Raw genomic sequence first — 20,981 nt, forward strand, 5'->3', positions numbered from 1 at the left:
GTCATAATTTGGGGGTAAATTCTGTGCTTGGCTGAATTAAGATGAGGCAATGAAAGCAGCAGGAGCCAGCTGAGGTCATCTACAAGGTGACCTATTAAATTAATGTGGCTGTGCTTGGCCTGGTGCCCTTTCTAATGATCTTGAGGTACTCCATAAGTATTAATTAGATACCAGAGCAATTGGCAGGAGCAGTAAATAATACCATACATTTTACCTCTGTAAGAGAAACTGAAGAACAGAGGCCAAGAGCTCTCCCACCTAAATGTGGGCCCCTAATTGTGGTGCCAGGCTTTTGGCTTGATGTCTCAGCCTTGCCCTGTGCTCAGGGAGATGAAGGGGTTACCAATCTGTAAGAGCCGAAGAAAACAGATTTCTTGAGAATTCCTTTTTATATCCTGGAGGAGAATGAAGAGAGGAATGGAGACCTTTGCTGTCAAAAGCGTCTCAGAGATCAGTGATGTGTGCCAGCATCGATCTTTCAGCACAGTAAATTTGATAGTTTCCTCCTGTAGCAGGAAATGTATAGCCATGCCTCTTAAAACTAAATCACTGTGCAGACTGTGGGGTTATTGATACTGCATGGCTTAGAGCAGCAGACTACAAGCTCCCACTGTTTTCTATTAATGTGAAATATTCGGAGAAGAATTGGGACTGCCTGACTCCTCACACCCAGAGAGAAGCAGTTCTGAGCCTGACAGTTTCTGGCAGGGAGTTGGAACAAGATGGTCCCTTCCAACCCAAGCCATTCTGGGATTTTATGATTACTCAGAAGCAGAGAGGAATCAAAGATTGTGGTAACACCGTGTATCAGCTGAGAGGGAGTGATGCAGTCCCATAAGTGCATTCGTGCTTTGAATTTACAGCTCTTCCTTTATCTTTCCTTGGGGAAGAAAAGTCCTTTGTCATCAACACAAACTTGGACACTTGTGTCAACCCCACTGTGCCTGTATAGTGTGCAGTAATAAATTTGCTTTGCTGAATACCAAGAAGAAAGGTTTGTCTGGGAAAAGGTCCTGGGTTTAGGCTCACAGCAAGTTCAGGTTGTCAGTGAACTATGGGGGTGTTCTCTGTGAGACTGGTGAGCAGGAAGAGGAGCCTTCAGGAGGGAAGGCATCAGACATCCCAGAGTGGTGTCTAAAACTGTAAGAATTCATGCACTGCAGCCCTTAATTAAAGTTATCTTGAGATGGAAAGGCAGGATAAGAGGGAAGCAGAGCTGCAAGCTCAGTTTATTGGGGGAGGTTGTGATGGTAGGGCCAGCCCTTCCCACCAAAGCCACTGTCAGGAACAAAGGAACACAGCTGAGGCACAACTTCAGCAACTTGCACTATCTCTTTTATAAGGTAATTCCATTTTTGACTTGTGTTTTTATTGTTGTGGGAGGAATGGAGAGGCCTCTGTGCTCAAGAACAGCTCTTCAACATTTTGTAGCATGTTGAACACCTGCCCTGCTAAATAAAATGACCTTTGTCACCCTCCACCCTCCAGACAGTGAAGGTTTCCCATCTGTGAATCCATAAAGATACTTGTCTTTCCTTTTCCAGATGCAAAACACCGCCCTGCTGGGAAATACTTGCCACCACCTGGCAGGAGCTCCAGGACTGAAGGGAAGGCCACAGGTAAGCACCAGTTGCCTCTTGAGGAAAAAGCAAGTCACTTTAGACTCTTAAACAGATTGAAGAAAACTGTATGTCCTCAGTCAGAGCCATTGAAATGGGGTTAGTGAACCTTTGGTCAGACATCCTAATCCCAGGCAATTGGGAAGGAAAGGCCAGTGGGATCCACCTGGTGCTGGGGGAAGGTGGTATTGCCACATCATTTCTTCTCTACAGTCCTGAGAATGCCCCTGCTGAGGGATGGTGTGGAAAGTCAGCTGGAAGAGTAATTAGTGCCAGCTCTTTAGCAGCCTTTTTCAGGTGTAGATCCTAGAAATGATGATTTTCATGATGTTTTAGAGAGGTGAAATCAGAGCAGAAGGTGCATTTCCTCTGTCATTTACATCCCAGCGCTGCCCGGGTCACCACGGGATTCACAGATCCTCAAAGTCCTTTCAGATAACCCCAGCACTAAGGAAAAAAGATGGGAGGATATGAGCTAAAAAGTTATGAGACAAGGCAAGGACCTTAGGGCTGGTTCCACCTGCTATTTGTGCTCCTATTATTGCATCAAGCATGTGGAAAGAGAAAGAGGCCTCATTAGGAAAAAAACCACTTTGGCTAAACACCTTCCAGATACTTAGCCCTGAAAAATAGATAGCCAGGGATTTTGGACAGTAATAAATACAAAAAACCAAAAGGCAATTCTGTTTTGACAAACAGATTTTAGTTCTCTCTTATCTACCTTGCATGTCACAGTGGCTAAATTTGCCAGTCACTGGAAAAGGAAGTCTCTTACCAATCTGATGCAGGATTCCCCTCATTGTGCCCTAGATCTGGGTAACTTCTCAATTCACATGTACCTGAAGTGCCTTGATTTTCCTCACCTCTCCAGGTCACTGTAGGTTTTACATTAGACTGAAGGAAACATTTTTCTATTGGCTTTTGTCCTAAGTTCTGATTCACCAGACTCCTTTCATCCTGCTCTGCTCTCCTGAAGAGCCACTGGAGCAGCTATTCCTGGCTGGCTGGGGAATGCCAGGGAGGTTTTATCAGCACCACTCAGGATCCACAGCACTTCTTTGTTTCTGAGAGAACATCAAACAAAACACCTGAGCTCTGGCAACACCATAAACAGGGCAGCATCTGACTTGACTGTGGAATATTAGGAGCACAAATAGATTTAAAACCACTTTTAACCACTCTCTGAAACCCCAGAAAAGACAACCAAGATCCAACATGATTTAGGATTTGCAGTCCTGATCAGCCTGTGCTCCTGGGTGTGACCCAGCCCAGGGTGTCCCAGGACATCTGAAATCAACCCATCCATGTCCCAGTGTAACACCCTAAAATATCTGTGTGTCACTGTAATGTTGGCTGCTGTATGGAGAGATGATGGCACAGTTCTCAGGTTGTCTCAGAACACACAAAACTCACTCAAATCTGCTTCTCTTCTTTAGAGGGTGAGAGCTGGAGGTGCCGAGCAGAATCCCTGTTTTCCTACCTGCAAGCAGGTGAGAGAAGAGCAAATGGAAAAATGTGGTTTGACAAGGACTTGGTGGAGATAAATCAGCTGGATTTGCCAGCCCAAAATAAGCAAAAGGATTACACCAACATTTTCCTTAGGCTGGAATCCAGGCAGGGATGCACTCTAAGCATGCCAGGAGATGTGGTATCTGCTTGAGTTCACAGTTATTTGAAGTCACACCTATCTGAAGTATTATCTATAAATAGCATATAAATGAAACTCTATTTTCACAGGCTATGAAATCAAAACCTATGTAATAATTTTTGGGGAAGGCAAAATGGAGAGGATTGTGAGGAATGGATCTAAAAAATATTACAAAGTAGAGAAAGACCAGGAAAACTGGGAAGGGCTCTGAACAGCCAGAACTGGAGATGGAGATCAGGCAGGTTTGAGTGTTGCCAAACAGGTACCTCTGGTAATTCATGATCAGCAGAGGTTGTTCCATTGCTAATTAGTGGTATTTTCTCTAATTCTTGTTACTTAAAATCTCTGAGGAGAGAAAGCCAGCTCTGGGTGACCAAACGAAGCTGGCAATCCTCCTGAAGCGTCTCAAGTCCCTAAACATGCAGCAGGTAGTGACTCACACAGCAGAAGAACGAGAATACCTGCCCAAAAACGGCAGATGGTGAGGAAAACATCTGGAGACCACTGAGAGCTTACATAACACACATGGGTGAGGTTGCTGAGGTGGAGCCCAGCAGCTTCCTGCACTTCCAGGTTGTTGCTATGGAACCTTTCTGTTCAGGAATGATGTGAGGAAAACACATCTGGAACAGGAGGGCTCCCTGCAGCACAAGGGTTAAGTTTCCATATCAAGTGGGGAGGAAATAATCTTGGTTTTTATTTTTGATCCTGTGTTTCTGTGCCATGAATCCTGCTTGTCACTTGGAAATAACAGCATTAAGTTCCAGGTAGCCTTGTTAATGCTTTGTTGCATTGACATCTGTATAATTAATACTGGGGTGTACAGGAAACAGAAAATGACATTCCAGATCAGCTTGGATCAGTTTCAGCAGCCTGTAGGTTGTTCCCCTGTGCTTGTGCTGAGTGATGTGGTTCAGCACCAGCAGTTCCTGGGGCCTCACAGACTGCTTCTGACACTGCACTTGCCAATAAATCTCCAAAAGATGTTATAAGGATAAAATATTAACTATACTCTTAGTAGCAAGTGCTTTAGCAAGACTTAAAATTTGAAAGTGCTGTCATTTAAAAATGGAATTTATGTATTTTCTGCCTTTAAATCCATTTTCATCAGACAGCAAAGCTTTCTTGGTCTGGTTTGTTTTCTGCTCCTCATAGTGCTGCACTTTCCTGGCAGCTCTGCTGGGAGAGAAGCAGAAAGTTTTTGCTGGAATGTCAATTTTGGTAAACACAACTCTATTCATAATTGCTTTATGACATTAATTGGGACCTGTCAGGGTTGTTAGTGCCTTTCTGAAACAGAGCTCTAAAATACACAGAACACCAGAGTAAGAATGGAATAGCTACTCAAGGATTACATCACATAATCATCACAGTTCACATGAAAAATGTAAAAGGGAATACTTTATCTCTCTGAAAACATTAATCTATATTATAAAGATTCGAGTCTTATCCGACAGGGCTGCCACAAAAACTTTTTAGGCCTGGAGCAGATTTCCTTGGGGGAGAAACCTCCAAGCCTAGACTGTTTCAGATATATTTTTAAACTGAAAATCCAACAAAGCGAACCCAAATAAATAATCCTGTATGCCCAGGTTTTTTATGGACTTGTTTTGTTGGGATTTTTGTGCACTTCCTGCCAGGTTTCCGCTAACCCCCATCCCCAGATGTCAGCCCAGGGCAGTAAACAAACCCCGCTGTGTTTCACCGAGCGTTTTGTTCCAGGGGCACAGGTTCTCTGCACAGTGCTGCTCATCAAACCCGGTGTCTGGAGCCGCAGGCTCCCAAGGATCCTCCGGAACCTACACCTGGAAAAATTCAGCGTGGTCGGAATGAAACACCTCAGCCTGGAAGCGGCCGCTGCCTCGGCTCTCCTGCCCTCTGAGGTGCAGCAGGTTGGTGACGGGAGTGGCAGCTCCGTGGTACCTCTGGACTGGGGAAAGGGATGAGCGGGGGATAATCCATTCCTGCAAACCCCAGCAATTCCCACCCGGGATTTCGGAGCTGTTGCTGGGAGCGAGCTATATGGAACAATCAGATCTGTACCTTATCAGCACAAAGAGAGCTGACATGCTGAGGGCTTCTTTTATCACGCGCCATAAAGACGCAGCCCTGGTTTCTCCCAAACAAAACTTTGGGGAGGATATGGGCAATCCGGACCTCCCAGGAATCCGTTCAGCTCTGCCTCTTTCCCTGCCAAACAGGTGTCCTCTGTTCCTTCCCCAGGTCATTCCAGGTAGGGCACATCCCGGGAGCACGCGTGCCTGCGTTTATTGCATGTGGTTAAAGCTGGGAAAGCCTCCCTGCCCTGTCAGGGCACGCACATCTCGGGGGTGCAGTTACCTGAGATTACATTGCAGGCACAGCTGCATCCTGGGAGCCAGCCTGGAGAAATCACCTGCGAGGAGAGAAAATTGTCCTTGCTCGTGTCTGATAGACAATAAAGGAGGGTTCTTAAATCTTAGGGCACTGTGGGGTTGATTAGCTGTAAATAGATGTTTGTTTCTGCTCTTTTAGGGCATTAGAAACCTTTTATTTCCTACCCCGAGTGTAAGGATACTGTGAAAGCCAGGGAAATGAACTCTGGCCATTTGAGAGGAGTTGGATTATTATTTTTTTTCCCTTCCCTCGGGGAAAAACAATCTGTGTTATTAGATTGGTTTCCTGAAGACATTTAACCAATTGACTTTACAGAAACCAAACGTTTATAATTGATATTGCACTTGGGTTAAGTTTGGAAAGTTTATAACATTGTCTCCTGGAAATTCTTGATAGAGGCTTCCAGAAGAAAACAGGCACGTGCCAAGGCAGTGCTCTGGAACAATTAATGCCTTCTGCATGATAGCAGTGAGCACAGGCATCTGAGTTTTAAATATTTATACTGGCAAGAGAGATATAGTGGCCGTTAGGGTTGATGGGGATGTGCTTCCCAATGTTATTTAATCACAGAGCTAAACACAAAATGCTTTTTTCATCATCTGAAACAGAAGACATCTTAAAACCCCCAGATATCCTCAGGAAGCAATGCAGATGCATGTGGGGTAAATGTGAGGAGAGGTTGTTTCCTGAAAACGTCCTTGTTTTTGGAGTTCTCCAACATACCAGAGCAGCTGTTGAGCATTGATTCAGTTGCCTTGAAGAGCTGGTGACTAATGAGGATAAAAATTACAGACTGTTGGGGTTTTGTTCAAGGGGAAAAAAGCAGGGTTTGGAAGTGAGGAAGCAAAGAGAATAGTCTGCCTTTGGTGAGGGGGAGCAGACAGTGGGAAATGCTTTCTGCTGTCCAGGAGCTCCTGCTCCCTTTTAGAACAGCAGGAATGGCTCTCACTGGGGAGGGCTGGGAAAGGCTGAGCTCCCAAGATAAGTAGGGAGATTTTGAAAAAGCCTCAGCAAGCTCCAGGGACTGGGTTATTTGGAAAATCCAGTGGGTAAGTGGCTCAATGGCAGCCGTGGGGGCAGGGCTGTTTTTCCCAGCTAAATTCCATGTACAGCTTTTGGATGGGAGGAATATTCATGATGGATCTGCTCCTTGGCTTAAGGCACAATGGGATGCAGTGGTGGCCTTAAAATGTGGCTCCCAATATGGGGGCAAATTGCTGGGATTTAATACATCACAGAATCCCAGCTGGGGTGGTCCCAGTTGGGTTTGGAAGTGACCTCTGGAGATCATCCAGTCCCAACCCCCTGCCAGGGCAGGGTCACCTGGAGCAGGTGACACAGGGATATATCCAGGTGGGTTTGGGATATCTCCAGAGATGGAGAGTCCAAGCCCTCCCTGGGCAGCTGTTCCATGGCTCTGCCACCCTCCATGGAAGGAATTTCTTCCTCATGTGGAGGTGGAATTTCTTGTGGTTTAGTTTCTGACCATTGCTCCTCATCCTGTTGCTGGAAAGAGCCCTGCACCATCCTCTGACACCCTTGGAATATTTATATGGATTGATGAGATCCGTGATGGAATGTCCTGTTGAAGAAGATGGAGCCAGTGTGTCTGTCCCTTCTAGAAGTTCTGTCCAGGGCTTTTTCTCACTTTACCTGGAGCATGCTCCAAAATCCATCTCTACAGAACTCCCAAGCACTGGGATGTGCTGGTTTGTTGTGTGTACATAGCACTGGAGAGCAAATCTGGGTTTATTCACTGCAAGCAAGACAACCTCACATCTCCTTTTCCTTTCTAATGTATTATTTACATGCACTTGACAAACCTCCTCGGCAGCATGAGCTCAGCTCCGTGATTGCTTTTCCAACTGAAGTAGTCCCCCCGAGCTCAGAGCGGCGCGTGGCCTTTGGACCACGAGACAAAACGACTGCTCTGCTCTTTGCTGAGGTTATTGAATCACAGGAGCCACAACAAGATGTTTTATCTGCAATTTAATGACGATTATCAAAAATAAAGGTCATGTAAATAGAGCTGACATTGTCTCCCCAGCTTTCAGCATGACCTGGCGGTGCTCAGCCAGTGAGGAGCCCCTGTTCCCAGGGGGATTCTGCCTAGGAGGGCTGGATCTCCTTTCAGTGCTTATCCAGCAGATCCAGCCCTGTGCAGATTAGCAGTTTTGGCTTTATTTTTACAGTGGGGGCTGATCTTGTTGTGGGGGATTACCTGATGTGATTGCCTGCAGTAGCAGGTCACTGGACTTAATAACTCCGCGATTCCCTCCAGCCCCATCTTGTGATTCCAGCGGTAAAGGCAGCCGGATCATTCCCTGCTCTTTCATCCCGTTAGCCCTCCCGAGCCAGTGCACAGCTGGAACTTCCTCTCAACGAAATTGCTTCCTGAATTCCAGGCAGCTGCACAGGGGCAGCCCCAGCACAGCTGCTCGGGATCTGCAAGGACACGGAGGCAGGATGGGAGTGGAGGGAATGAAGGCAGCGCTGGGCTGGAGTGGCTGTGAGGAGTGTGAGGAGCTGCCAGAAGGAAAGAGTCACCTTGACACCCTGACACCATCAGCAGCGATTAGGAACAGCATCTTCTTCAACACCAAATCCATGGATTTGCTGGGGAGCAACTGCAAGATGGAAGAGTTTTGTTATTTAGATCTAAAATCACTGGTTAGATGCTCTGGAACAAAATAATGCCATTTATTCTGGTCTGTTTAACAGAAACTGCATGTTTTCCTTGCAGCTGTTTCCAACCTGGATGAATATTGATATGTTTTATCAGTCCTTTTGAAAGTTTTCATTGAAAACATCACTGGTTTTTCATTGCCCAAAGAGAAAACCCATAGAAAAATGGATTAAATCCATTTTTTTAACTAACAAAAATTTTCCAGCAGGAAGGGATTATTTTGTATTATACAGAACTGAATTAATGTCATAATTTCTCAGTACACTGTGACAAGCTGAAATTCTTCATCCTCATCCAAGCAGAGCTCTTGTCACCAGAGAGCCCCTGAGCCACACACTGTGACCCTGTGCCCACTGGGCAGGAGGACTGACAAGCACCACATCCAAGCCCTTAAATACCTCACCAATTTAAGCACAGAGGGGCTTTCTCATGGAATATTCTGCCTTTGCAAATAGAGGGGGGAATATCAGGCTTGAGCCCGTGGTTGTCAATTCATAACCTACTTCTTAGAGATGCAATTTAGGAGGCAGGCGAGTGCGACGAGATTTGGGTCAAAGGCAGTGAATGGTTTCACGGGATAGAAAAGCAGAGAGGCCTTGAAGTGTTTTATCTCCATATTTCTAAATGAAATGATAGGATTTGCTTTTGGAAATGTTTTATCTAGAGAATTGCTATCCTCTGCTGCTTCTAGAAGATTAAAAAACAGAGGAATTAAAACCTCTGTGAATGACGTGATTCAGCTGAATCAAATGGTGGTTTTTCCCCTCTTGTTTTTATTTCCTCAGAAATTGGGAAAAAAAGTAAATAACCATGGGTTGATTCTGGCAGGGAGCTGGAAATGCCCTTGTTTTCTATGCTGGAGAGAACATCCAGCCCTGGCTGCTGCACTGTGGGGTGCAGGGAGGCACAGCTGGATGTTCCTGACACCTTGTTCAGACGGAGGGGCAGGAGGAGGCAGAACAGGATGTTCCTGCCACGTTATTCAGCTGGAAGGGCAGGAAGAGGCAGAACTGGATGCTCCTGCCATGTCATTCAGATGGAGAAGCAGGAGGAGGCAGGGCTGCAGCTGCTGTGGACACCCTGACCTTGTGCTCAGCCCAGACATCTGCAGCAAGCCTGGCTTCCCAAGGTTTTCCTTCATTCAAGCAGTCAGCAAGGCCAGGAGGGCTCTGCCACCCAGCTGCCCCTGGCACTGCTGCCTTTCCCAGGGTCCCTGTTGCTCTGTCTGTCCCCAGCCCTCAGAGCAGCCTCTCCTCACCAATGCAGTGGTTGCTGCTTGTCATTTCCTCTCATCCTTCCTCAGTGTAAGATCCCAGGGTGTTGTGACCTCCACAGCTCTGCTCAGGAGCGGGCACGGGCTGAACTGACCACGCTTGGAAAAGAAGCAAAGGTGGAGAAAATTGCTATGGAGCAAAGGGCATCAGACAAGGCCAGGAGGACAAACCAATTTCTTGCAGCCCCTGTTCTGACCCTCTTACTTTTAAGTTCTGTAGTCCTGATCCTAACTAGTGTCTGGAATTCACTCTTCAGGAGAAGCAGGGTGTGTGTGGGGGGCTGGTCCTGCCTTTTGTGAATTCAAAAAGCAAAGCTCTGGTATTTGTGGTCCATCATTTTATATCAGCTGAAGAATTAAACGTGGCTCCTCATCCCAGAGTATTTGTGACCCTGGTGTTCTTGCTTGTGCTTCCTGCTGATCTGGATGTCCCCCTGAAGGAGCAGCCCTCCTGTGACCTGCTGGATGTCACAGGAACTGCTTAGTGTCTGAGCTCTGTATTTTGGAATCTTTAGTACACTAGCAGTCTATTAAAGAGGAGAGAAAACAAGGAGCAACAGCAGATTTGCTTACTCACAGCTTTCCTTCCCAGCCAAAGGAAAGCTGGGATGTTCCCAGTGCTCACCAGTTCCTTATAACCTGTTCCATCTCTGGTTTCTTCTCAGGATCCAGCTGCTGTAGAAGCTCACTGTACCTACCTTACCTCAGGCACTGCCCTCGTGCTGTGCCTGCAGAGGCCCAACGCTGTGAAGAAGCTGATGGATCTCCTGGGGCCAGAGGATCCTCAGCTGGCCCAAGCACTGGATCCATGCCTCTGGAGGGCTCAGTATGGCACCAGCACAGTCCAGAATGGATTTTATGGTAGGTTTTTGTAAAAGAAAAGTCCAAAGGCTCAGATATACAAATGAAGACTATGTTATGTATTTTTCCCTCCTGCATTGTCACTACACGTCCAGCCTTGGAACAGTGGAGGCCATTATTCCCTAGAAAGCTTTCCCTGTGTTCTTGGTAGCTGAGCTGAGTGTGTCTCAAGCAATGAAATACTCTCCCAGAAGATATATTCCAAAAGGGTTCTTCCCAGAGCAGCCCTAGATCTGTCTTTATCAGAACAGATTTCCTTTGATCTCTTCCCTGCTTGGTTATTTCATTATTATCCCCAAGAACCCATCTGTCTTCCCTGCTTGTGTGTCCCTTCCTGATGTCTCCATTACCCATGGGCCAGCTCCAAGATTTCACAAAGACTCTGAGTTCCTGTAACATCCCAAAGTGCTGATGGGCTGGCTGGAGAGAGGTGATCCAGACCTGCTCTGCCTGAGGCAAGCAGGGAGACTCAGCTGTTTCCCACCTGGAAAGGCTCTTTCCAGCTGGCACATGGGCAGAGGCACAGGGCAAGTCAGCATCCTTGGAATGCTGAACCATCCCAGCTCCTCTGCCAGCAGGGAGGCACTGGGATGTTGCAGTGTGTGGGAGGGGGTGAAGGATGGGAAAATGGGGAGTATCCCTGGAGAGAGCAGCCTGTGGAGAGCCCAGCATTATTGCCACAAGGAGGGAAGGATGTCATTCCAAAATTCCCATGGAATTAAGCATGGTCAGCTCCCTCCCTGTGCCTCTCCTCAGTGTTGCACGGATTTTGCTCTAATAGTTAAAGGAATGTAAAAATAATGAAGCAATAATTTCTGTAAACTCAGGTGAACTGGCTGGCAGGCACTGTGTGCCCTCAAGTCCCACAAGAACTTTCCTGACAAGATCCATTGGATTATATGGCTCTTCCTATCATATCCTGGGCTGTGAGATCACTCCCTCTTTTCATCCACGTCCAGTGGGCTGCTGAGAACTGGCAGGGAATGAAGGAGCCACAGCTTGGGAAAGACAACCAACCCCTCACTGCAGAACCTTCTTTAACCCTGAGGACTAGGATTCAGCCAGGAGAGATCTCTCACCATGATCCCACAGGATTTGTGGGAGTGACTGAAGAGCAGGATCTACCTACACAAAAAAAAAAGTGGTCAGGGCTCTTCAGCCAATCCTTTTCCACTCTCAGCCTCTGCTCCTCTTGCTCTGGAGATGAGTGAATTGTGTATCCAGATTGCTCTGAAGCTCCTCAGTCATGGCTAAGAATGGGTTAATAGATACCCCAGATTTCAGGTGTTTGCTACAGTTGGAGCACCCCCAGCCTAACTCAGTGAAAATGAGCAAGGGAAGCTGAGTCTCATCCTGTTTTGTTGGGAGTTACAGGGAGCTCACTGTGTCAGAGAGATGCTTGGATGTTCTGACTCCTTTCAGACCCCTGGGCTGGGATCTGAAGTTGCTCTTGAGATCTGGGCTGAGCCCAGAGCTGGCCCTGCCCTCTGAGCCCAGCCCCTGTGCTCTGTGTAGGGCCCAGCTGTAGGGCTGGCCCACAAAGCCCTCCCTGCACACGTCCCAGGAAAAGGGATGCAGTCTGCCCTGGAGCTGTCTGTCCATAAGGAAAGGACTGCTCCTAACCCCCTGCACCTCCCAGAGCTTGTCCTCCAGCACAGGTGAAACATTTACCTACAAGTTAAGTTGGAAGAACCTTCAATGAGTAAGTGGAGGTCTGTGCAAGACCATCTTCCTTTCCTAGGAGGGAATTCTAAGCTTTCCTAGTTTTGTTCCAGCTGAGGAAGAACTTCAGTTAATGCCTGAAGCAGAGCAAACTCTCACTTTTCCTCCCTAAGTGACAGGGGAAATGCAATTTAGATGAAGATGGGGTTCCAGGGACACTGGTGAACCAAGAAATGCAGCTTTAAAGCTCTGGGGCTCAGCTGCAGAGGCAAACCTGCACCCTCCCATCTCTTCTGGGACTTGGGAAATCACTGTACTGTGCTTCTTCTCCCATCCAAAGAGCTCTGACATATGCACCCTACACTGCCTTGTACCTTGAGCAACGTGAGAGTAAAACACTCATTTTGGGAGCATTTGTGTTCTCTGTAATGCCACAAATGATGGAAGCACAGAGGGTTTGGTGTGGAGGTGTGGAAAGGATCCAGCCCAGCTCCTACACTGGTGACTTACACAACCTCAGGATTGTAAACTGCTGCCTTAAGGGCTCTGGCTATACAATACCTGGAATTATGGAGCTCAAACAGGGCTGAGTGCTCTCAGGTGGGATCCTTTGAATGGGCAGCCTCCAAGGTGGTAATATTTCAGAGGATATTTGGATCCCAGGAGCATGGATCTGTGCCAGCACATCGACAATCTATCTAAACTCAATAGAAAGAGCTTTTCCTTCTCTAATGTTTTCCATCCACAAATCTCCAAACATTCTGAGTAATGCTTTCTAGCACTGTTGCTTTATAGGGAAATACTCAGCTGCTAAGCCTGGAGGAACCTCTCGAGTCACTGAGTTCAGTTAATTCCCTCACAGACAACCCCATCATGTTTTCCCTTCCATGAGCACCCACCCCAACTGGATGGATGTCACAGAGCTTTGAGAGCTAAAAATCTTACATTTTCAGACTTAAATACAGCTCCATACAGCTTGTGCCCATTTGTTCCTGTGCCATTTATCTTTATTTTAAGTAGCTCTTTTTACACCTCTGACCTTTCCTACCCTGGAGTGTTTATCAGAAATCAGATTTGTTTCTCAGCTTTGGGTCGTGTTGGGTCAAACGAGCCAAGGTCTGGTTTAACTCTTCAGATGATTCTCCATTCCTCCAGTCATCCTCATGTCATTTCTCTGACTGTTCCAGTCTCAATTTACCTTTCCTAACCAGAGGTGAACAGAAAAATGTACTTCTATCAGCAATGCCTCATGCTAATTCTGATTTCCGTGGTCAGTCAGAGTTCTCAGTGTGTTTGGGACCTGCATTATTTTACTAAGCACATCTATTTTACTAACCAGTAGCTCTTTCCCTTCAGTAAGAGCAGCTTGGTGTGATCCAGAAGCAAGGCAACAACAGGATTTAGAGCTGGAATTGAAAGGTTTCACAGTCTCCTTAACATGATTCCCTCAGCTCCACTGTTAGGAAATAGAAGGAGTCTTGTTTACATGAAGAAGCTGCTGAGTGATAGTAGGACAGAATCAAAATACCAAGGAGGCAGTGGAACTATTCTAAATATAATGGTTTAAAATGTTTGCTAGTACTGTACAGAACAGCTGGCCTTTAAAGCAATTACTGCAGTGAGTTGCACATCATCAATCTCTCCAAAAGATGAGTGTGAGTCTAGAGAATGTTTAATTCATGGCCTGAGAAAATCTTCTCATTGTATTTCTCTCTCAGGCTCCAAATCCTACCCAGTGGCTGTCCGGGATGTGAAGCTGTTTTTCCCAGAAGGGCTGTGCTGTGCCCAGTGTCAGACAGGGCAGGAGGAAGAGGTAGGAATCTGCCCTTTCCTGAGCTTTATCCTGCTGTGCCAGAGCAGTGCCTCTGGCCCTGCTATCCCATGACTTCTCTGCTGTTATGCTTTAGATAATGCTGCTGGATGTGTTTCCCCAGCTGCCGAGTTTTCCTTGTGCTGGGGCTGTTCCTCCCACACTCTGCTCCCTCTGTATGACCCAGGCAGCCTCGCTGGGGAGGAGCTGCTGCAGATCTGTTTGTTCAGCAGCCTCTGCTGTAAATTTGGGAGGGCTCAGGGCTTGTGCTCAAATGATCAACATTGCTTTGGAACAGGGAAAGCAGCCTCACCCTGACTGCTGAGGCCCACTTGACCCAGGAGCTGTTTTTTTACCAGTTTTGCATCATTCAGGGATGGAGACAAGGTGGGATGGCTGATGATGTGAAAATGATTGGGATGTGCTCAACCAAGGGATGGAAATGCTTGAGCTCTGCTGTGGCCCAGAGGTGATCCAGCTGAGATGGTCCCAGGAGATTAGCTCTGGGAATGGCCACATCTGTGATGGGCTTCACTAAAGTGGATGTGCAGCTCAGTGCAGGGCATCGTGACTGTGCCAGTTCATTCAGGGACAGAAGGGAGCTGCTACACCCCAGTGTGGCACTGGGGAAAGCTGTCAGACCCTCACGGGATTTATTTGAGCTCCTGGCCTTGAAAAGCTGGGAGTAGAGACCTTAGAATGATGTCTGGATATGGGACCTTGAAAAGGATGACTAGATGCTGCACTGAATTAAGCCTCAATCAAAAAGAAGAATGCATGCAAAATGTTCTTGTATCTCCAGACAAGCAGGTGTTTTCTAGGCTGGCAATTACAGAAGTACAGGACAGCAACAAAAGCTTCACGGTTTGTCTGAATCAGTACTTGGGGAGTGTTATCCCTTCTCATTAGGTAATGTGCTCACATGACTTGCTTCTCCCTCCCTCCCTGCCTTCCCTCCTGCAGATCTATAACCTGAAACATGACCCCATCCTCAGCCTGGGGATCAGGAGGCAGCGCAAGATCCTAATCCGTGACCCGGGCAGGCATCCCAGTGTCCTGGGCTCTGAGCAGCCAGGCAGTCCTGGTAAGGAAACGTAACTCCTGTTAGAGACTGGGACTGCTATTGATTAACTGGACAGCAAGACAAACCATCTGGTGGCAGCAAGATTGGGTATTGATGTCCTTTCAGAAGGGAGAGACAGCTCTGAGCTGCAGAGAACAGCTCCAGGGGAGTCCGGCCTTTAACTGTTCACCTGCCAGAGCTTCAGGGCTTTAAAGACAGAGCTGTCCACAAGGGCTGACCTTAACAGCAGCAGCAGAACAAGCACTGACGCCACAGCTGGTGTGAGACCAGCACATGTTCCTCCCTGAACCCTTCCCAGGTGTCTCAGCACAACCTTGGTGGTTTGTGTCCATTCAGAGCCTCCCCTGGAGAGGCAGGGCTGGGCAGTGCTGAGCTGTTCTGTGCTGGGAGTAGAAAAATATCAACTGGTGCAGGGAGTGCTGCTGGCAGCGTGGCCAGAGACCACCTCTCCTGAGCTGGGCTGAGAGCTCATTCAGCTCCCACTGCTGCTGAGCAGCTGCCAGCTCCAAATGACTCCCAGCTATTGCCAGGCTGACTTTGATTGGGAGCTGAGGTCTCAGCCAGGCTGACACTTCCTGGGATGCAGCAGCTTCTCAGGGCCTTTCCTGCTGATTTGACTCGATGGATGTGTAAACACAGCTGTGGTGCAGGGGCAGGGGATGGCACTGACACAGGGGGATGCTCCCACTGTGGGATGTTGTGGATTGATCCCACGCCTTTATAAACACACAGGGACCAGGTGAAGCATCCCTGTGGTGTTCCCTGAGGAGTAGCCTTGTTTAGAACCAGGCTATTCTCACTCCTGTAGCTTCAGTTGTGATGTGACTGATGAGGGCAGCTCAGAAATGTTCCTGTGCTACCCCTGATCACTGCAGTCATTAATCCCAGCAGGGGAACCACAGGATTGTTGTGGATGGGAGAGGAGCATGATAAAAATGTGACAGAATCACAGCCCAGCCCTGCCTGACACAGGACTTGGGGGGGACAGTGGTCACATCCCTGCAGGTGCAGCAGTGCAAGGAGTGGGTGGTAAATCAAGTCCTCTGCCCTTGGGGTGAACACCAAGTCACTTTTGTGCAAGGGGTCACTGAAGAAGGATTTGTCCCAAGTATTTGGGAAGGGTGTTTTCCCCCATCATTTTAGTGCACAATGGGAAAGCACCAGGCCTGTAGCACAGGTTTGCTGTGACTGAATCACTTGATTTGTAGAAGAGATTGCATAAAATAAAATAATAAAACAACTTGTTGTGGCGAGGGCACAGATACTCTGCAGGCTTTGCACAGCTCAGTGTCGGGAGCCAATCTCAAAATACACGCCCCTAATTTCCTGCTGCACGAGGATATCTTAGCTTTGAAGATGCCTAAGCAGAGTTAAAAAGGAAAGCAGTGTACAGCCCTGATGTGTTTGTGTCTCAGAAAATGTATTTCAAAGAGTTACTGCCCTGGAAAAGCAAGTCCACGTGATCTCTGAACTGTCAGGCACGATCTCGTAAGTGCCTCCAGCAAAGCAGACACATCACTCACGTTCTGGGCTCATCTTGGACACTAGAGGAAGCTCTTGCACACAAGGAAACCTCCTTCCAGCAAATAATTATCACAAAGCTGCTGCTTAATGGACAGACAGATTTATCATGAGGAAAATATGAAATACATTAAGCCTCACGTATGCTGAGCAGAATTACATTTGGGATTATAAAAGCAGCTGGATTAGCAGCTTTCTCTGCTTGGGAAAAATGAAAATGGAATAGTATCTCCTGTAGCAAACCAGCAGTTGTCCTTGTCTGACTCCTGAAATGGGGTCACTCCTGCTGTCTTGTGATCTCCAGACAGGGACACAAAGGCGTGCAGCAGCTCGGGATGAGCATCCCAGAGCACATCCCAGAGCACATCCCAACACCGCGGTGCCCCCGACTCCACGGGCACATCTGTGCCAGGGCTCAGAGTTGCTGGGGGCAGAGACCAAATAAGTCTTGCTCTTTTCCCATCAGGTCAGCCATTGCTGGAGAACCTCTGCCAAAGCACTTGCCTGGTGTTGCCCGGGATAATCCTGCGGGGTTCGGAGCCCCCCCCGTACGTGGAGCTGCTGGAGGAGCTCGTGGGCAGCGGCTTTGTGGTGACCGGAGCTCGTCTGGCCGTGCTGGACTCCCCTCAGGCTCTCTGCATCTCCCAGATGCTCAGCAGGGCCAAGGGCAGTGTTGCAGCAAAGGTATGGAACAGCTGGAGCTGGGCTTTGCTTCCTTGGCACAAAAGAAGAGTCTTTTGAGGCCTTGCTCTGATGTGCTGCCCCAAGCAAATGTGCTTTGGTGGCACCATTGCAACGCTGCCTCTGAGCCCTGGCACCTCTGGTGAGTAATGTGGGCACTGGGGACACTTCCTGGTGTTCCTGCATCCCTAGGAGCCCTTGACACCATCCTGTGTGAACATAACCCTTATGGGAATGGCCCATCCATCCTTCATTTATTGAATGTTTCATTCCAGTCAGCCATCAGTTCTGTGGTGTTCTGCTGCTGTCTCCTGTCTCGTTTCTCCATATAAATACAGTTTCTATTTCCCCGTCTGTAATCACACCCCATTAATCCTCCTCTACAATGCTAAACGGCCCTTTCACTTCTTGGGCTGTGCCCTGCAGCCTGAGCCAGAGATTTCCCACCTGGACCATTGCCTCCAACTCTGGGGTTCCCAGCAAAGGAAAGACCTGGAGCTGCTGGAGCGAGTCCAGAGGAGGCACCAGGATGAGCAGAGGGATGGAGCAGCTCTGCTGTGAGGAAAGGCTGGGAGAATTGGGATTGTTCACCTGGAGGAGGAAAGGCTTTGGGGTGACCTCATTGTGGCCTTCCAGTCTGAGAAGGAGCTACAAGAATAATGGAGAGAGATGATTTACAAGGGCCTAGAGTGACAGCACAAGGGGAATGGCTTCCCACTGCCAGAGGGCAGGGTAGATGGGATATTGGGAAGGAACTGCTCCCTGGGAGGGTGGGGAGGCCCTGGCTGTGGAAAAATGAAAATGGAAAAGCTGTGGCTGCCCCTGGATCCCTGGAAGTGTCCAAGGCCAGGTTGGACAGGGCTTGGAGGAGCCTGGGACAGTGGAAGGTGTCCCTGCCCATGGCAGGGGGTGGGACAAGATGGGCTTTGAGGTCCCTTCCAACCCAGGCCATTCTGTGGCTCTCAGTGGGTGCAGCCCAGCCTGGGGTTTGGGCACAGGATGTGCTGCTGGCCTGAGCTGACATTGCTCCACAGCAACAGAATACCAGGCCCAGACTGTTTTCCTCTTGGTGTAGGAGAAGCCCAGCCAGTCAGGAACCTTGCCTGGACAAAGCTGGAAGGTGGAATGTGGAGGAAAGTGCTGTCAGCAGCAGAGAGTAAACAAGGGGGGAAAGTAATTACAGTGGCAGTAGCAAACCAACAATCACCCGAGGGCTGTCAGACCACAGCAGGCCCTTCACAAAACACAGACATTTGGGCTTCCAGCTCTCAGTTCTAAGTCTTGGGTGTTATCTGTAATAGGAGCAGGTAAGATCTTTTCAGGTTGGGCTTTTTAAAACTGACAGCATCCCTTTGAAGTACATCTGTATGGAACAGCAATTACATCAAGCAGCCAATTAGTGTAAGCACTGCTTGCCTGCCCCTGGAGTCCCCCGAGGATCCATCCCTCTGCACATGGAATGTGCACAGCTCTCTAGGAAGGACAAATCAGCATTGGGGGAGCAGAGCCATCTCTCCTTCCTCCTGTCAGAGATAAATGGCCCTGGGCAGAGCTGGCATGTTTCCAGAAGGATCTGGCACTGCTGAGCCAGAGGTGAATGTTACAGCCTTTGCTTTCTCTCACTAGAAGGGAGATGGGCTGCTGCAAGTAATGAGTAATTCTGCTACAATATCTCAATATTTACCTGTCTTGGTGTTCTTGCTTCCAGCAGAGGCTGGGACTGAATAACACACCCAGATAATCTGCTGGTTTTCACTCAGAGAGGGCAGCAGGAATACTGGTGGCTGTAGGGATCACAAATAGCTCAGACATGGCACTGGCTCTGTCTGGAAAGATCTGCTGCTCTGTGGCTCCTGTTCCTCACCCATCAGACAGACTTAGAGACTTGTTCAAGTGCAGAGCAGCACCAAAGCTCTCTTCCTCCCTCTCTTGCAGTGTTCCCTGCTGAAGGATGGGTTGTGCCTGGTGCTGGCAGCACAGTGGGACAGCGCTGTCACCTCCCTGGGGTCCCTGCTGGACAGGTAAGGAGGAGCTCCTGCTCTGAGGGAGGGCACCTTCCTTTTCTGTAGCTCTGATAAAGGCAGCTGCCACTCCAAGGCAGCCTGTTCTGCACACTTCCCTTGGTCATGGGTCAGTCACTGGGTCACGGAATTGTTCAGGCTGGGAAAGATCAAGTCCAGCCACCAGCACGGTCACCATTAAACCAGGCCCTCAAGTGCCACATCCACACATTTTTTTAACACTTCCAGGGGTGGAGACTCCACCAGTACCCTGGGCAGCTGTGCCAGTGCCTGACCACCCTTCCCATGAAGGAATTTCCCCAATATCCAACCTAAACCTCCCCTGGCCCAGCCTGAGGCCGTTCCCTCTCCTCCTGTCCCTGTTCCCTGGCAGCAGAGCCCGACCCCCCCGGCTGCCCCCTCCTGTCAGGGACTTGTGCAGAGCCACAAGGTCCCCCCTGAGCCTCCTTTGCTCCAGCCTGAGCCCCTTTCCCAGCTCCCTCAGCCGCTCCTGGGGCTCCAGCCCCTTCCCCAGCTCTGTTCCCTTCTCTGGACACGCTCCAGCCTCTGAGTGTCTCTTGTCATGAGGGGCCCAATATCTGAGAGTTTCCCCCACTTTCCAAGTCATGTGTCCTCTACTCAGGACCTTTAAAACCCCAGTTGTGTTCTTTGTTAAGGACCTGCAGTGTCCATAAGGCTCAGCAGCACGGTTCCGTGAATACAGGGAATTCTCTGAAATAAGGACTCACTTTGGGAATAGACCTGCTGAATCAATAAAATTCCTAGGAGAAATATCTTAGCAGATTTTATGTTTGCTGGGGAAAAAAAAAAAACAACAAAAAAAAAATCAAACCTTAAAATAAACACCAGAGAGCAAAATCAAAAATAAGCCTCTTAAATAAATCACCAGAAACGCTGGGTAGAGGATGTATAAGCCTGGAAAAACAAACAGAACCCCTCTGCAGGGACTGATTAGTGAAACGGAGTGATTAGCAGGGCAATTAACCCTGTGTTCCCCAGAGGGAAGGGTTCCCTGCACGGGGCTGGTATTTGGCACTGGCATGTGCAGCTCTCACACATGGCTCCTCTGGCACAGGAACCAAGAGTCACTTTTGTGCCACATTCCATGTGGAGCAGCCCAGCAGCCACACCAAAAACACCATCCTGGCTTTGGCTGTACCCTCTGGAGCAAGTGCTGTCAGTGGGGCAGGAATGCTGGAGTTTGCAGGCACCAGGGGATCAAAGCTGAACATCCACCTTGCTGCACCTCAGCGTTTTCATCCTTTGCAGAAATGCTCCCAGGGCCACACCTGGGAGGAATGGTTGGAAGAGATTTCATTGGGAACTTTTCAAAAATGTCACTGACGGCATTTTGACTTCGCTTCCATGCATTTCAAATCACACCCTTGGGAGCCACATCCCAAAGCTTCCACTCCGCAAGGGGAGAAAACCAGCAAGTCACCCAAGAGCTTGGTGCTGAGATTTTTCCCACTCTTTTCTCTGGTTTACAATGAAAAAAAAGTGAGTTTTGGGAACCCTGGAGGTCACTGCTGGAGGTAGCTCTGGGAGAGTCACTCAGCATCCCCCCACCTCTTCATTTTCCTCAGCATCACAGTCGTGGGTGCTGCTTAACAGGATGAGCCGCAGCCCAGCACTTCCTCTCCTTTAGGCTCGATGTGTTTCCAGTGGCCAGTCCCAAGCAGCCCCTCCAGAGCCACCTCCCGTGCCTTCTCCTGGCTTTCAGAGAGCCGAGGGGCTGA

At 48.6% G+C, this 20,981-nt stretch overlaps 1 protein-coding gene across 1 annotated transcript in view; it reads left to right on the forward strand.

Annotated features, from left to right (window-relative positions):
- The window catches only part of DNAAF8 (dynein axonemal assembly factor 8), an 89,093-nt gene that overhangs the window by 61,499 nt on the left and 6,613 nt on the right, over positions 1-20,981 (forward strand). Inside the window, exons 23-30 of the mRNA XM_042037608.1 lie at positions 1,545-1,619; positions 3,056-3,109; positions 4,990-5,159; positions 10,268-10,463; positions 13,844-13,938; positions 14,899-15,019; positions 17,007-17,224; positions 19,157-19,242. Coding sequence (XP_041893542.1) covers positions 1,545-1,619; positions 3,056-3,109; positions 4,990-5,159; positions 10,268-10,463; positions 13,844-13,938; positions 14,899-15,019; positions 17,007-17,224; positions 19,157-19,242 — 1,015 coding nt within the window. The remainder of the gene's footprint in view (positions 1-1,544; positions 1,620-3,055; positions 3,110-4,989; positions 5,160-10,267; positions 10,464-13,843; positions 13,939-14,898; positions 15,020-17,006; positions 17,225-19,156; positions 19,243-20,981) is intronic.

This window comes from Corvus kubaryi, unplaced genomic scaffold (assembly GCF_017639235.1).
Source record: "Corvus kubaryi isolate FWS band 111438036 unplaced genomic scaffold, C.kubaryi_AGA036_p1.0 37387, whole genome shotgun sequence".
NCBI classification, from domain to species: domain Eukaryota; kingdom Metazoa; phylum Chordata; class Aves; order Passeriformes; family Corvidae; genus Corvus; species Corvus kubaryi.